Source organism: Volvox carteri (assembly GCF_000143455.1).
Source record: "Volvox carteri f. nagariensis unplaced genomic scaffold VOLCAscaffold_3, whole genome shotgun sequence".
NCBI classification, from domain to species: Eukaryota; Viridiplantae; Chlorophyta; class Chlorophyceae; order Chlamydomonadales; family Volvocaceae; genus Volvox; species Volvox carteri.
Genome location: NW_003307546.1, coordinates 2489375 through 2505509, shown reverse-complemented (window position 1 = coordinate 2505509; position 16135 = coordinate 2489375). Strand labels below are relative to the sequence as shown.

Genomic DNA, 16135 nt, shown 5'->3' with positions numbered 1-16135 from the left:
ACCAACTGGTACGATTTATCCTGCTCTTACTCTCCCATGAAGAACACGCTCATGTGCTGAGCTACAGGTACATCTAATGTGTGTGTTACATCTGCAGCTTGTAAAAGCGATAAGTGACCCTACCTTAACGATTCAAGAGGTTCCAAGGCGAAAAAGGCAACAAGAGAAGCCAGTGCAAAAGCGACAGAGGTACAACAAGCATGCAAACACACACGCCAGGTAAAGGAGAAGGAGGGAACCACCAAAACGAAACAGATATGGCAACACAATGAACATACCCTGCCTTCCATGTTCTGGTGGCAGGCATGGTGATGCGAGATATGATACCGTAAGCCCACACAACTACAATTCACATGGAGCCGACGGGCTGCGATGCTTAGTTGTGCGGGAAATTCAGAACAGAAATGGACTACATTCAGCGTGCTCGTAACAATCCTGAAGAAGTGGCCAACAATGGCCTCGTGGTGCAATTGACTGATCAGTTAGCCGGGCTGGTGGGAGGCCTGGCATCTACGAAACAACAAACAAGCTGCGTTGGGGAGCCAAGTAAAATACCTGATGAAGAACGGTCGAGGAGTCTACTAAGACATTTTCGGCCTAGTTCACCAAAACGGCTTCTTCTTTACCTCAACAGCGTGCGGTTGTTCACGATCGGAGCTGATGACGAAGCCTGATGAGCACCCTAAGGGAGGTGGATATCACCATCAAGCGGGTCAGGCCTCTGAAGAGCGACCTGAAAGATGTTGTGTCTACTGCACAAGCTATCGACCGTATTGGAGGTGTCCTGTACAAGTCATGGTGAGGGCCTTGAGTACGCACCGTCCTGCTAGTATGATGTCAGGTGAGGATACCGTTGGTGGAACCGGGAATGCCGGCAAACGTGACAGCGCATGGTGGAGTGTAGGGCCCTGCTGGGTTTAGGGGCAGGGGGAGTATTAAGTCGGGTTCCGTAATCTCCCACGCTTTGAGCATATGGAGGAACGCTGTGAAATGGGAACCTGAACGTCTGGCGAAGATGCTGGAATGTATGTGGTCCCACCGCAACTCCGCCATTCCCTTTAGTCGTTAGCCTCCTTTATCACTAGCTTTGTCTGAAATGCGAGGTAGGATGGTGCGTAGCAGCTCTTGAGCCCTCGGCCCGGCTCGGCTATTGGGCGGATTGCAGGTACGGGGCACACACCCCAAAGGCCATGTAAAACCCATATAGAAGTCGATGGGGGATCTTAATAAATACAGGTGAGGGAGAAGGATGCCGTATAATATGGATGTCGGACCTCCTCTGTTTAGTAGAGTGTCAGCCAGGCCCACGCTGGTTCTTCCAAAAAATGTGGGGGGTTTGGAACCCGTTGGGCAGCGCACCTCCACAGAAGTAGTGGACTCCTAGGCTCAGACCAATGACAGCGGGTGAGTACTGCTGTGACAAAAGAGCATACGGACCCTTGGCTCCCTGTGCATACGGCCTGAGGGAATACATGGACCGGCAGATGCAAACACTGGCCAGTCCTGCCGAGGCCTTGTTATCGGTGCACGACCTCCCATTACAATCCTAACCCTATCAGGCTGACATTTTATCAATTCCAATTTATAACCCTCCCGTATTGCCGTTTGCAACGTTAAGGACTGTTTACCCGCTGCTGAAACGAAGCGCCTATGGAGATAACTGTGTGCTGCAATCCACATGACTCGCAAAGATAGGTGTCCCTGACACTCCCACTTATCACGCCTGACCAGGAGGAATAGGAGGAATTCGCGGTGTTTCGCAGTGTTTTTCGAAAGCGCTTGGTATAAATCCTCACTTCATTTTTATGGTGAGCAGGGCGTTTCCGTGTTGCCGCTGTCCCTGATACCCCTGCACGTCGTCGGTACTCCGCTCAGCAGGCAGGGTTCACCAGGGTTCAATCGCCACCAATGCTTGCGAACGTCTGGGCACTGCAACTCTTGAGTTGCCTTCGCGCTCCGTTCACGCTTGTGACCCGATCGAAAATACCAAAACATGAAAACAAACGGTACTTCTTCTGGTTTTCAACTAATGTGGACAACGAACAGCAGCGTCCAATGCAGGAAGCGATGGAAGACTACGTGGACTTCAGCACAGGACTTCGCTCCGACACCACCGCTGCCCTGACACCAGCTTCCCAGCACCGATTTGCTCAGCTTTAGGTTCGCAATTTTACGAGTGAATGCCGACACCTCTATGATGGATGATAACAGGCAAGATGACCATGGCAAAAGATCATGCCCAAATGAGCACCTTCCGTACGCCATGGGTACGCAAAATCTTCTTGCTCCAAAATTCCCACGGCAAACTTTTGCCACCCAGTCACTCCGTAAACTATTGGGATTTCGTGCAGGGATGCTCTGAGGGCGGATGTCGCGATCAAGTCGTTGTCAACCTCCCACTTCCTAACGCATACGAATTACTTGAGTTGCGATTTCGTTCCAAACGGGCTGACTGGCTCGGTGCATCTGTGCAATTTCTGCAACTGGCCAAATTACAGCTTTCCCCTAGGCTCTAAATTGGCGGTGTCTGTAGGCGTCATAGGGGATGGACTTTCTACGCAGGTGAGCAGAGTTGGCTTTACAAGTTTGCGTAACTCAATTGATGCACGTAAAATATTGCTGAGGCGCTTGACTTGTGTGGGCTTCAGACGCAAGCGTTTAATCGTGGGCTTTGCGGCCGGAGCTGTGGGAGCCGCAGCTGCCTACTACTGGTAAGGGTATCGTTAAAATTAGCATGGAAGCCTGCGAACTCTTCGTCACTGCTGACTTGTATCTTCGAAAGCAAACTGGCAGAGCCAACTACTATCAAATTGTTAGGAGGTCTCCTTTGCATAGGAAGGGTAGCTGTTCGTAAACTATAAACAAAAGCAGTTATGGGAGCGGTCAGAAAGGCCATGCACAGAGGCCACGTTAATGTGGCAATGTGTAAGGACCCAGGAGGCACGCAGTGGGTTTATATGCGATATAAAGGGAACTGGTGTCATGAATAATTTACGGATGCGCCCGTCACGGCTCCTGTGCTTCCGTTCCCAAGCTCTAGCCCGCCGGTGCGGCAGCTCTGCCCGCTTCTTGCTGGGCCAACCTACGACGTAGTTCCCTGCGTTGTGCTTTCGCGCTGACAGGTGGACTGGCTACAATAAGACGAAACTCGAGCAACAGAGGAGGTGGGGATTGCTAGCTTGGAACGGCCGCCTGTGGACTGTCCTTTGGGTGAAGCGATGATGGTACCCTACGCATGCTCTCCTATGCGCTAAGGCGCCATTAAGGCGACAGCAAGGCTTATGGGTTACGCATGTAACCGTGAATATGGCACTTCACGTGCTGGCACTTGTTAAGTTTTGGCACACCCCCACGACGCCACGACCGCGTACTACTTCCGTACCACTCCCCTAGCCTTCAGTAGTGCTAGGTTGTCCAAAGCGTGTTCGTAAGGACGGGGCAAGAAATTACCTTCCGCTCACTCGTGAGTAAGCCACGACCCAAACTGCGCAATACCGCAGTGTCGAAAAGGAGCTGTCGGCCATTCTGCGTGGGGCTGCTCTGCACCATGGCGGTGACGGCAGTGGCGCCAGCGCCGACGCTGGCGGCGATACGGATGGCGATGACTGCGGCTCGCCCGATCTTGACGAGTCTCTGGACAGCCACTTCAATTACATCCAGAAAGTTTCTGCCCCGCAGGTATGGCATTGGTGGCTTGTCGCCGTGAGGAACCGCATCTGATGTATTTGCAGCTCTGTGTGGTCTTCAGCATCCGTTGTGAACAGGTCATTTCGGTGCTGGCGGCTGGGCCAGATTACCTTGACCCTTACCCCCCGACAGCATGAGACTGTCGGCACTGTCGGTCACTGCTGTCATTCTTATGCGTCCCCCCAGTGTGCCCTCGCGGGTCCTTTCTCCTGTCCTGCTTGCCTTGGTTGGCTGCCGGCGCCTTCTCCGACCTCTATCTCTTTTCCCTTCCAGTGCGTCAATGAGAGACTACTCCGTGTGCGTTTGATGGATTCGTGACTCTGTTCATAGATGCCCCTGCCTTGCTCAAATGCTTCGCGCGCTGCATGACCCGCAGGAATTGTCGAACCTGTTGCCCCGCATTCAAGCGACCTTAATGAAGGTAAGAAGGATGTGTGAAACGACGTGGTGTGGCGAACAGGTTTTACCAATGGGATGGCGCCAGGCGCGGTCTGTATTGGGTCAGTCGTTTGCGCATCCTGTGGCGGCCGTGGTGCTGGTCGTTGTCAACGCGTGATAAACGTGAATGTCCTGGAGCCAAAAACGTAGAAAATTGTGACCCGACGCGATGGCGATGGTTGCCTACCGAGCACGGTTTGGGCTAGCTGTTCGAGCTGTTGTTTCAATTGACGTCATGTGACCCAGATCGCCGAAACGGCTGAAAGCCAGTGCAGATTGTGAACTGACCATAAGACAGTATTGGGTCACTATTAAATATGGCTTATAAGCGTGGTAGCCTCTGGGGCCATGTGGAGTGTTTCTTTTCCATAACTGCCACCGTCTGGAGTACGGTACGTGTGGAATTGCGCTTTCGCCCTCAACGTTGGGGGGGCCTGTTGCTTCAGCGGGCAAACCTTTGCGGCTTGTGGAGTAAGGTAGCGCAACCCTTGATAATATCTTCCCGTGGCACCCCGAACCCCCCCTTCGCAGCTGACGGAAGTGGCCTTGGTCAAGCAGCTGCAGCAGCAGGTGATTGCGGGTGGCAGCCGCAGCGGCGGTGTGCAGCAGCAGCTGCGGCTGCTGGCGCGGCTCTGCTTTGGACGCACCGTAGCGGCGGCCTTTCTTCTGCCCCTCATGGACTTATGCGTACGGACTAAGCTCAATATTATTGGTAAGGCTTCTTGGGGCAAGAGATGGGCGGTAGTGAAGGCTGCGTGGGAAGGATGGCCACAGAAGAATCTGTGTAGCCAGTGGATGCCCGGTACGGATGGGAATCGGAGCGGCAGAGGCCCAGTGTGAGCCGGCGTGGAGGCCGAAAGCACCCTCCCTGGATTCCCTTCTGGCACCGATTATCGATCACCCTCCGGACAGACCACGCCTCACTTCGCTTTCCTTGGCACTTTGCAGGACGACACTTGTTTCTGCAGGAGAAGTTTTCCAAGCTGCGGCAGCCGGCCGCGCCCGCGGCTCGAATGCGGCTCCCGCCCCGGTTGACCACCGCAGCAGTAGAGGCGTTCCTGGCCTGTGAGCAGCTCGCGGAGCGGGGTTGTGCTTGGCTGGTGGACCAGGTGCGTGTGGTCGGGGGAACCCCAGTGCGGGAGGATCTAGGGATGAGGGCCGTGGGGTTCGTTGCACAATAGCTCAATCAGACAACCAGGTTGCAAGCTTGATACTCTACGGGAAAAAAAGGAGTTGGTGTCGCGTGTTGGCTCGTTGCTCTTCGCCCCTCCCCGTGTTTGTCTGTCTGCTGTCTGCAATGGGTCACCTGCGCCTTAGCCCATGCTGCCACCGCTCCCACCCCTTCCACCACCTCCACAGGCCATGCTATCGGTCGACCAGGTGCTGGAGGGTATTCCCATGGATGCGAATGTCACTCCCGAGGAGCTGGCGGAGATGGTGCAGGTGTGGAGGGTGGCGGGCGTTTGGGAAATGAGGCCTGGGAGGAACGTGGCTCTTGTGTGCAGGTCTAGGTGCACTGGCCGCACATCTTCCCCCGGCTACCTGTTCATTCCAATCATTCGGCGTTAACGAGTCTTCATTCCGTGTTGGCATGCATATTATGTGATGTCACCAATGTGCAGCGGTCCGGCAGTGAGTCGTACACCAATCCGCTAAACAAGCCCGCGGCCGGGTGACCCTTTGTATCCCCCGTAAGGCCATGGCGACGTGTCTGGGGCAGGCCGTCAACGCCGCCGGGGCCCTGTCTCCCACCGGCTGTGCCTGGGTGGACACGATTGTGGGGCCCACGGCGGCGGCGGCGGTAGGTGTGGACGCCGCCGCAGCCACAGGCAGCGCGGAAGCCTACCGGCGGGCCTTATCTAATGCTGCCATGGTGGAGGAGCTGGAGTCGGAGTTGCGGCGAGTGTTGTGCAACTACCGCTTCGGGTGAGGCGGGAAAAGAGGGGTTTGCTGTGCAGAGCTGGGCTGGTGGGAAATGAGGCCCTGAGGTAGGTGAGCCGCAGATGACGCGCCAGGGGCTTTAGGGTTCCGGGCGGGGACTGTACAAACTGGCGGCAAAGGTTGAAGGAAATGGAGGTGAACTGGTCGGCAGGAATTTTGTGGTAAACAGAGAGGCAAAGCGCCATCTCCTTTGGGTTCCAATCCTTAGGTTTCCAATTACGTTCCTGTTCGACCTTGCCTTAGTTGAACTGTTACCAAGCGGCCTTCCGCGATTCGGCTCTTGTCCGGGTCAGGTTTCCTGTCCTGGCAACTACTCTTGTGATTGCTCTTCACCTTGTGATGGGCGCTGCCCTGCCCTGGTGAATCCACTACCCGCAGTGAGGCGCTGCACGCTGCGGTCAGCCAGTGTTTGAGCACCTGTGCAGCGCACATCCACGCAACCTTTATCTCCCAGGCGGCTCAGGCTCAGCAGCAGCAACAACAACAACAACAACAAAGTCAACCGCCGGTGGCTGGTCCTCCCAGTCCAACACTGCCTCAGGGCCCTGACGCGCCTGAGGGTGGCCAGCCCAGCACGTCTGAGCGGCAGGGCGCCGTGTCGCCATTCGCCACAGCCTCGCAATGCTGCAGGGCCCCTTCCTCCGAGAGCGAAGGCGTGGACGACGGCCGGCGTAGTGAAGAGGTGGATCGGATAGATGAGGTGTCACCGGCACCGGGGCCGCCCCCCCCTACATCACCGTTGCGCAACGGCAGCAGGGCTGCGTCCTTGGCGGCGGCGGCTGTGGCGGCGATGCAACCGCGGCCGCTAGCGCGCTGCCTGAAGGCGGTTCAAGGCGCATGTGAGCCGCTTTTTGTGGATGCTCGAGAAGTGTCGGCGCGCATCGCCGTCCTGCCGCCCGTCATGTCGCTGTGCGCCGTGGCCTTTGCGGCACCTCTGGAATTGTAGAGTCCTGGCGTTTCCTCCTCGACTCGTGTGGTCGATGAGGTGACATCCCTTCTGAGGGGTGTCTTGCGGAATATGGCTGCCGTGAATTCTCCCACAAGCGTCATCGCATCCGGCGCATCGGTTTTGAGATGGACCCAGTACAGTGAGGTTATGCGTCTTGGTGTCAATCCTCCTCCTCTAAACGAGTAGGTTGCGCCCTTCTGCAGCATACCGTAGTGTCCATCTCCAGCTGGAGAAGACTGCTGCGGCGCTGTGAGCCGCGGTTGTTAGGGATGATCATTCTGTCCGGAGGGGTTACGGCCCAAGGTTTAGTGGCAGGAGGAGGAGGACAAGGTGGGGAGACTACACATGGAGATCCTTTGTAGTAATTACTACAACAAAGCAAATTCTAAAGATGGCATTAAATGAAGATGTTGGCACTGTTTCGAGCGGCGGATCGTTTCGCACGAATCGTACGGCCATTGAGCCGCGCTGGGGCTGTGCGCTGTATTTGCATTGATTGGGTTTGGGTGTGTTTGAAAATAAGGGCTGGTTGGCGAATGAGATGGGAGGAGGGCTGGGATCGACTTGGGCGGGGTGTACTGGTGTCTTCTGGGGCCCGACAACGTCAGCCCCCTCCCCCGACACGTCATTCGCCTATTCAGCTTATACTGCATCCAGGTGACCGAAAGATTCCGCAGGTTCCGCCTGTGGCGCCTTATTATCATGTCTTTTCGCTTATGTTCTTTTTTGTGGTGGTTTTCGAGGACATGGATGATTACGCTGTGCATCCTTCTTGGCTGCTTGTGTTTTTCGTCATCTTTTCGTAGTACGATTGTAGGGTACAGGCGGGGATGGCGTGGTGGGCGAGTTGCACATTTGCTGCTGCGTCCGGGGCGTCGCGGTGAGTTGCGGTCTTGGCACCCGCAACGGAGTCGGCGGCGGCTGCGTTTGGCTGCAGACCCGCTGCACACCGCTGTCGACAGCCGACGGCGCTGTGGCGTGAGCAAGGGGTTGTGAGCCTGTGAGCCGTAGTAAGCAGGGAGTGCAATGCCGCTGGCCGTTGGGTTGGAAGGTGGTTATTCGTTGCACAGAAGCACAAGCCGCAGTAAGTCAAATGCATGTGGCGAGGCCGCACTCCGCTGCCGCCACCTTTTTCATTTTGAGCGGCGACGCATTTCCCGAGCACCGTCATTTGGTGCGGTATGCTTCCTCTGTAGCTTAGCTGTCAGTTGAGGTGCGACCTGTGGAGTCTTGCCCGGTAACGTTTGCTTTTGGGGTTGACGGTCTGTAATAGGTTGAACACATTGCTGCACACCGGCACCGTTACTGCTGCTGTAGCTGCTATTTAGTAGTCGGTGCGGGGTTGTAGATGGTGTTGGGTGGGTACCAGCATTGCTGCTTTTGTCCATTGGCTGCAAGGTGTGGCTCGGGCAACAGTGGCAATAGCGGCAAACGCGCTTTACCCCCTTTGGTGTGGAGAACAGGAGTTAACAGCCTCCAACGCGCTTTCGTATGTGGTACGAGTAACAGAAAAGGATACGTTGATTTGCGTTCCCTGCGCGGGAAGCTAATCGGGCGGAGAAATCGCGGGCTCTTGGCAGCGGGGTAAGAGGTCGCAAAGGAGGCGTGGAGGGACAGCGTGGAAACGGCCGTGCTGGTGTTGGTGTCTTTTACTCTCTGATTAGTCGCAGCACTTCATGATAACATCCGTTCTACGAGCTGTATATAGTTAGTGGAAGGGATGCAAGCACACTTACTTGGCCCTCTTGTTACGCCTGTCAAGGGTAAGGTAGTGCACATGACGCGCTTTACCCTTGTGCAGTTTCTGTTGTTTGATTTAGCCCGGATCTGACCTTTCCGCAGCACTGTGACGGGTTCAGAGCCGCATGGTGCGGACGACCTGCAGTGTCGGACGGGATCTGTGCGCACGTTTGCAGCTTTCCAATATTGAAGCGTGTGTGAGTGTACATTGATAGCATCGAGTTAGCGTGCCGTGTATCGTTGCCGGGATCCTGCATGGGAGCTGCAGGTGTTCCCATTTTCGTCCCTTCGGATCATCGTACCGTAAGGGATTTGATTCGGGTGGGATTAATTGGGGAAGGCCAAGGGATTCATGCCACTGGTTACCCGCCCTGCGCTTGCAAAATGGGCGGCTTCCGGGGGAAAGTTTTGCCGAGAGACAAATGACAAATTCATGTGTACCCCCGGCTGTAACATAATGGGTCGGTTCATTCATGGTTCGCTGTATGCAGGTTTCCCCTCGAGAGAGAAGACCAGTTTAGTACGATGCCAACCAACAGCCAAGTCGGTTACTCGTCGTATAGTTTAAGCGATCTACCGCAGGGCACAAAATGACTCTGAAATTTAAAGCCTATATTCCAGGACCAACCAGAATCCCACCAGGAAATGCGAAATTAGATGCTAGACGGAATGTTAAGAGTGGAAACGCCATGCCTACATGGCAAATTGTTCAACAAAACCTTGGCTGTCAATTGCTGCCTCAGTGGTCGCGCTGGGGCCTTGGGACTGAACGTAACCATGATTTGGGTAGTGAACCCGTAATGGTGTCCACGGGATGGCCTCGGATCCTTAGGATGATGTGGGCCTGAAGCTTCACCTCCTTGCAAGTGTTTTTTTTCCAAATTTGGAACCGAGACTTTTGTAGCTTAGGGAACGCTTACACTTGTCTTTTGGTGTGTCACTTATCGATACTGATCCAAGCGGCTGGGGGGAATACGGCTGCCCCTTGAATAACCAGCGCAGTGCTGCCGTACTGAATCTGGGTGCAATTACCTCGCTGGCCCAAGTGTCCATCCGGTCCATGCAAAACCTCTTAGGTCCCACAATGTCGTTGTCTTGCTCTCACACCAAAACCGCTCCATGCAGTAAATGCAATTCTTACCTCAGTTCTCACATTCCTTGGTAAACCCGCACCCCCAAACTGCCAGGACCGTCTCCCTCTTCAGCTTCCATCAGCTCCCCGCCCTGAATACCCCGACAGCAATGGTAATAACGTTGCACAAGACGGCAACTTAGACCAGATACCGGGGCTTGGCCGCCCAAACCTCCACGGCTCCAATAGCTCAACTGCCTCACCGTTGACCGCTTCGCTAACGACGTGACCTGTGTTCCGAGGTTCTGGAGTCCCCACGTCTCCGCAAAGTTTTCTAGTTGATGGCCTCCCGCCCTTGTTAAAGTTTGGCTCAGCTACATTCCTGTACTTTGCAGCGTTACCACCGTCAAGATGCATCCTATGCCTTTCTACGACATCACGTTGGCCAAAACTTGTCAGCTTCTTCATAGCCAAAAAGGGCCCGGCCACGGCGCAGTCAGCCACCCCGCAGTATTCCGCAGGGGAGGCTGTACGGCGAGGGCTCGGTGCGGCGGCTGGCGGCGTTGGAGTGATGATGAGTCTGGTATATACACTTGCTAAGGCGCCAATGCGAATCCATTGCATTGCGCGCCGCCGCCATCTCAACAGGAACGGCTGAGCATCTAGCCTCCTGGTAGTGCGCGAACCCAGCCCATTGCCAGTCGAACTGGAGCGTAGGAGATGTATGAGATGTACGTGAGACGGAGAAGAAGGTAAGGAGGGAGTGCTGGAGCAGTTGGCATGGATGGGCTGGAGTTGCTGAGTGCGGCGGAGCTGAGCCAAGAGCGAGAAACCGCGCGGCCGCATAACAATCAAAGCATAATGAGCAGAAGCAGCGTGCGCCGCAGTGCACACGCACACCGCACCCCCTATGGCATAGGGTCGGTAACCGACCGGTTAGTTATAATCCAACCGGTTGCTTCGGTAAGGCATTTCGAGATAACCGGTATCCTTATCGGTCGGTGAACCCCTCGTGATCAATATGTCGCTAAAAGACCTGCTCCTTGTACACCTCCAACACCGCTGGCAAGTTAATACAGTTTGCGGATGTCCACGCCAGCTGCAATGGCGGCATGATGCACCGCGACAAGGCACGTGTGAAAGCACCGCTTCGTCACTTGCCTGCACGTTGCTAAGGATCTTGCGCAGTTGGCAGTTATGTCAGTAGCCATTCTTCAGCGTCTCCTGCCTACCTGGCAAAAGATTCTCTGCCGTCCTACCACGGCCGGCGGCTGGCAGAGGTTAAGGCCTGACTTCTACTCCCGGCCGACCCGGATTCAAATCCGCCTGCCGGCTCCTCGGATGTTTGAGGAGTGTTGAAATGGGAGGTGGCCCCCCATTTCGTGGACGGTGTAGGACGTGATAAAATCAACTTGCGAGCTAACCAGGAACTAAGTTGATGCGCCGTTGATCCGCTAGATTTGGTTGGATGCTGGTGGTGAGTTGCCGAACCCAAGAATACATTCTGAAGTCGGATGGGGTGACGGATTAGGGTGCCCCTCTAGCAGGGGAGAGCAGGGACTGCCCCGGGAAAGGGGGCCGCTGGCGAAGTTAACCACCCTGTAACAACATACATACCTATTTGCTTCATGTGCACACATCGCAACAACCGGCCTGCCGATTGAACCCAAGCTACGCGCACAACCGCGATGGCGGAAATGAATGCTGCTTTATGTTTTATGTGGACAGATCACGGGGAGAGGTGCATTACATGTCCGCAAAGGTAAAAGTGCGGGACTCGAGGAGAAACACAAGCACCCGTATTGTTCATGAATAACACTTCAGGCCGAGACATCCCGAGCTGGCTGCGATTAAGACAGCTTACTTCACCATACGCAGCAAACGAAGTTCTGCCACATTTGCACTGCCTAGAAAACACTTACATGACCATTTGATCATCCCGTAGCTCATCCAGCACCTCGGCTTGGCTCGGCTAGGGGATACAACGTCGAAGGAAAAATATTCTTCTATGTACCCAGGTGCATAGATTGCTCCCATGCAACTGGAAACGTTCCAGCTGACAAGCGTATGCAGGAGCAGCTTAAATACCCCACCATGTAGGCGTTGAACTGGGCCATACATAATTAAGCGGTGTACATCATCACGCATTCGCATTCGTACCAGGGCAACTACGCAGATCGACATGCGGATTTCCACCCCAATAATTACTGCCAAAACATTGCATCGTTATATGCCTCTTGCGGGGTGGTACGGTTGTATCCACTCCCACACATGCTTAGCACGTGAAAGCAACTATGTGTTTACAGCGGGTAGGGGTACAAGAGAAACACCGCCACCAGAAGAAGAACGAGCGCCAAAGCCTACATTCACATCACTTCATGGCATATCTTCTAGCCACACGCTTCAGCTGCACGACTGTACACTACCCAAGTGGACTGGCCGCAAAGCACGCCAACACAGTCCAGCGGGCTCTCCTCCTTGACAGAAGACCACCTTCCCATCCCAAAGTGACCCTTTCCTCCTCCACCAGGACACCCACCCGCGGAGCGGGATTACGCCCGGGCTGATAGATGACACGGGCTCCTACGTGCCAAATCCGCCCAATGGATATCAGCAAAAGCCTATCCCTACCCGTCGACTTGCACAAGCAACCCCCAACCTAAACTCCAGAGACACAGGCTCCTTACCACCTTGATCCCTCACCTTCCCCAGAGCGCAGCAGCCGTATATACCCCTCTATGCCTTTGCCATCTTAGATTCCGGTGGCAGAGGACAACTTCGAAACTGTGGACACGCCATGTTGAGTGCGCCTACCCCTTAACGCCCTGGAGCGCCTCTGAAATAACGCATATCGCAAGCAGACGGAAGACCTTAATGCGAGGCGTCCTCCCACAAGCATGCTCCAAAGGCCCCGTACTTTATAGCAAAGCGCTCATGTCGGTGTGCCCGTTAAATGTCGCCAGGGCCATCGCCACGCATGAATTGAGTAAACAATATAACGTGTACATGCACCGCGGGCGGCATAGGACACCCAGAGCTGTGGACCTTAAGCCATTCTCAGGCCAATGAGAAACATGCCACGAATATGATCTTCACAACGCCTGTTACTGCACAGCAGCCCCTTCGCCATGACGCCAAGCGCAAGCCCAAGGCTCAAAGCTTTAGCTCATGCCTTCGTGTGCCACTGCTATCGCCGTCGCTGCTGTTGCTCGTGCCACAGCTGCTGCTGCGGCTGACAACGCAAAACTCCATGGCTTCAGTCGGCAAAATAAGTCGCCAAGATGCTGCTGTTGCCGCTGCTAACCACATAAAATGCTCCAACCGCCTCATAGCGCTACTTAGCTACCATATATTTTTGCCGTACCTGCATGTACAATATGCGCTCTTTGCGCGACTTGAGCTCCTTACCAGCCCTGACTTCTCGGGTGACCGCTCCATAGTTTGGAACGTGGATCCGGAATAACCTTCTCGGCGGCCGGAACCTTCCCTCATATACGCGCGCACAGCTTTAAATCCGGGCATCGGTTTGTAGTGGGTATCCCTGCTGTGGTGGGTATCCCTGCTGTGGTGGGTATCCCTGCTGCGGCGGATATGCGGGCTGGACGGGGTACCCAGCTGCAGGGCCAAGCGTCAGGAGGGACACAGAATTAGAGCAGATACCAAATCACAACGGACAAACGAGTCAAGCTGGTCTGGTAAACAGACAATCCGCTGCCGCTCTTTTCTTCCCGGCATGCATCACATATTTGCCCTTTCGACGAGCATGTCGCAACGCAAAAGATAATGCTACCCAGTTGCGTTTCCATAACCTTCAACTCACCGCTGTACGGCCCCGTGTATTGCTGCTGCGGCATCGCAGGGTAGGGCTGCTGCGGCATCATAGGGTAGGGCTGCTGCGGAGGGGGTTGGTGCGGCTGGGGGGTTTGGTCCGGGGCGCCGTACATGATGTTGCCATCGGGGTTCTGCACCGCGAGACCCGGAACCTGACACGAGCGAGCCGTCCGGATGGCAAAGCAATCAGTATGGATGAGGGGATGAGGGGGAAAGACGAACCACGAACGAGGAAAGCTGCTGCCAAGGGAAGAGTGTACAAGAAGAAGAACTGACCAGGAGGGGAAGAAATTCCAAGCTAGTACGCGAGCAACTTTAGACTGGTGACGCGCGCACGCACATACCAAACAAACAATTCAATGGACTCCCTCCCATCTGCACCGCGCGTGTGCACATGCATCCATCTCCGGGCCCAAGCTCTATCCGGCAGACACACGCACATCCGTGCACCTCACCCCACACGCGCACACACCTGTGCAAACAGGCTGTGCACTTCCTCGTGAGTTACTCGGCGCTGGTCCTTGTCAAAGGCGTAGCAGATGTAGAGCGTATTGATTGCATCCAGCAGTAATCCCGCCACGAAGGACAGCAAGTAAGCCATGCTGCGGGAGGAAAAAAGTAGGGTGGAGGGGCGAGGGAAAGGAGAAATCAACTGAAGCCCGCGAACCCGGCCAGAGCCTTACATTCCGTTCCCGGGGAGCAGCTATGTAGGGTAAACCAAGACCCCTCCACGCGTGACCCCAAAGTCCCCAGCAGGTGCTGCCTAGCCGCCAGCCCAGCGTGGCGTGTTTCATGCTTCGGCCTTAGTGGATTTTTGCCAAGCCTCAGCTGCCAACCTCGTGGCTATGGCCCCGGCTCCCGACTATCTAAATCAGCGGCGTTTCCTTTGCCAGGTCCTCGGCTATCCTAGCTGTTCGAGCAACTTACAGGACGAAGGCCAGAATTCCGACGATAACCGGCACACCCCACTCGGTAGCACCGCCCTTGTTCTTCGTCATGCCGTAGGTAGCGCCCACGACGATGCCGCCCCAGGACAGCGACATGAGGAACACGGTGAAGCCCAGTACGCGGTCCGGAACCCACCTGCACGAACCGAACAACATTTGAGGGAGACCCGAGAGTGTTGCTGTAAAAAAGGACATAGTAATACAAACGGCACTGCGACAGGTAGGTGTGTTGAAAGGTCAGTTCCAAGTCCAAAATTTGTATATATATGTCCCAATACGCACTGTAGAAGGCTATGGTGATGAACCAAACCGGAGCGTCAGGAGTCCCCGGCACTCTCGGGACAGCGCTTCCATACCTGCTTCCCTACGGCACACACGCGGCCTCAATTTGGTTATTGTGAAGTGTCCACCACCGGGGAGCCAAGCTCGGCTTCGTCAAGCGCCCGCATGAACGCGTCCTCTCCCTAACCTACACCCTGCCGTGTCCCGTCCCCATACCACCCCACTCTCCCAGCCTACTCACCACATGGTGTATGTCTGCAGGAAGTTACGAGACAGCGTCTCAAAAACGGCCCGGGCCGAGGGAACAAAGGCCTGACCTGTGATGGCCGTGGCGATGGTGGCAAAGCGTGTAAACTTCTCCTGCGGGGAGCCAAGAGGCGGTGCGGGTGGGTGGGGGGGCTTAATGACGTGCCGGGTTCGCGGGCAACGGTAGGAGAATGGCGAGGGCAGCGGAGGTAATGACGGCGACGAGGACCAAGGGGTTGGTGGCACAAGAGCAAAAGGCATTCCTACGTCTAAATGAGGTTCGTGAGTGCATGAAGGTGGTGCGGGGGCGCATTCCCGACAATCGTCGTCCCTCGCAATCGCACCCCAGGCCACACCGTCCCTACATAACGACCAGCGCGCATGCCGCACGTCATTTTTTCCCTCGCCCTCCCCGAGATGCATTATTCTAAACCACAGACTGATGCTAATGCTATGCCGAACAAATATTAGGTGCTGAACGAGGGTATCCAGGGCGACAACCAAATTGCCAGGGAGGAGGAGCGCCAGGAAGGTGCAAAGGTGCAGGAAATGGAAGCAAGATCGAATCATTATCCGAGCGCACTACAGCCAGGATGGGAGGCCGAATCCCAGGTCGATATCAGGCCTGACACGGGCAAACCTTACGTCAGGGGTAATTTTTCACAATTGCTCACTGCTCGCTGGTAGACTGCCAGCCCGGTACCCGCTGCTTACCAGCGCCGCAAGAATGCCCTGCACGAAGCAGTTGATGACCGCCAAGATAATGTTCCTGTGCGCCATCTGCCGCGCCAAGCTACGCAGAAAGTTGATAATGGCCATGATGGCAGACGCGAACGCCACCGAGCCAAACGAGGTGGTCAGGCAGTGCCTCAGGGCCATACGCACATTGCCGCGAGCCAGGTTGCTGCTGCCGCCAAAACCCACAGCCGCGCTGCTGCCTGCGAGGTATGAAGCGGGTGAAGGCTTGAGGTTTAAGGTTTCAGGGTTCGGAGTCGTTTGAAG

At 55.3% G+C, this 16135-nt stretch overlaps 2 protein-coding genes across 2 annotated transcripts in view; one reads left to right on the top strand and one right to left on the bottom strand.

The window, feature by feature from the left end:
* Positions 1-1394: 1394 nt before the first annotated feature.
* VOLCADRAFT_86818 (uncharacterized protein) lies at positions 1395-7012 on the top strand (the record flags this gene model as incomplete). The annotated part of the gene is made up of 11 exons (XM_002946605.1): positions 1395-1404; positions 1732-1808; positions 2563-2711; positions 3123-3164; positions 3501-3678; positions 4064-4108; positions 4657-4927; positions 5074-5234; positions 5485-5568; positions 5822-6051; positions 6445-7012. 11 exons carry the CDS (start codon positions 1395-1397, stop codon positions 7010-7012), a joined length of 1815 nt encoding a protein of 604 aa, XP_002946651.1.
* Positions 7013-11559: 4547 nt separating this feature from the next.
* Positions 11560-16135, bottom strand: part of VOLCADRAFT_103065 (uncharacterized protein) — a gene marked incomplete at its 5' end in the record, with an annotated part of 6657 nt that continues 2081 nt past the window's right edge. Inside the window, 6 exons of the mRNA XM_002946433.1 lie at positions 11560-13442; positions 13648-13810; positions 14131-14260; positions 14586-14741; positions 15129-15247; positions 15848-16071. Coding sequence (XP_002946479.1) covers positions 13336-13442; positions 13648-13810; positions 14131-14260; positions 14586-14741; positions 15129-15247; positions 15848-16071 — 899 coding nt within the window. The 3' untranslated portion in view covers positions 11560-13335. The remainder of the gene's footprint in view (positions 13443-13647; positions 13811-14130; positions 14261-14585; positions 14742-15128; positions 15248-15847; positions 16072-16135) is intronic.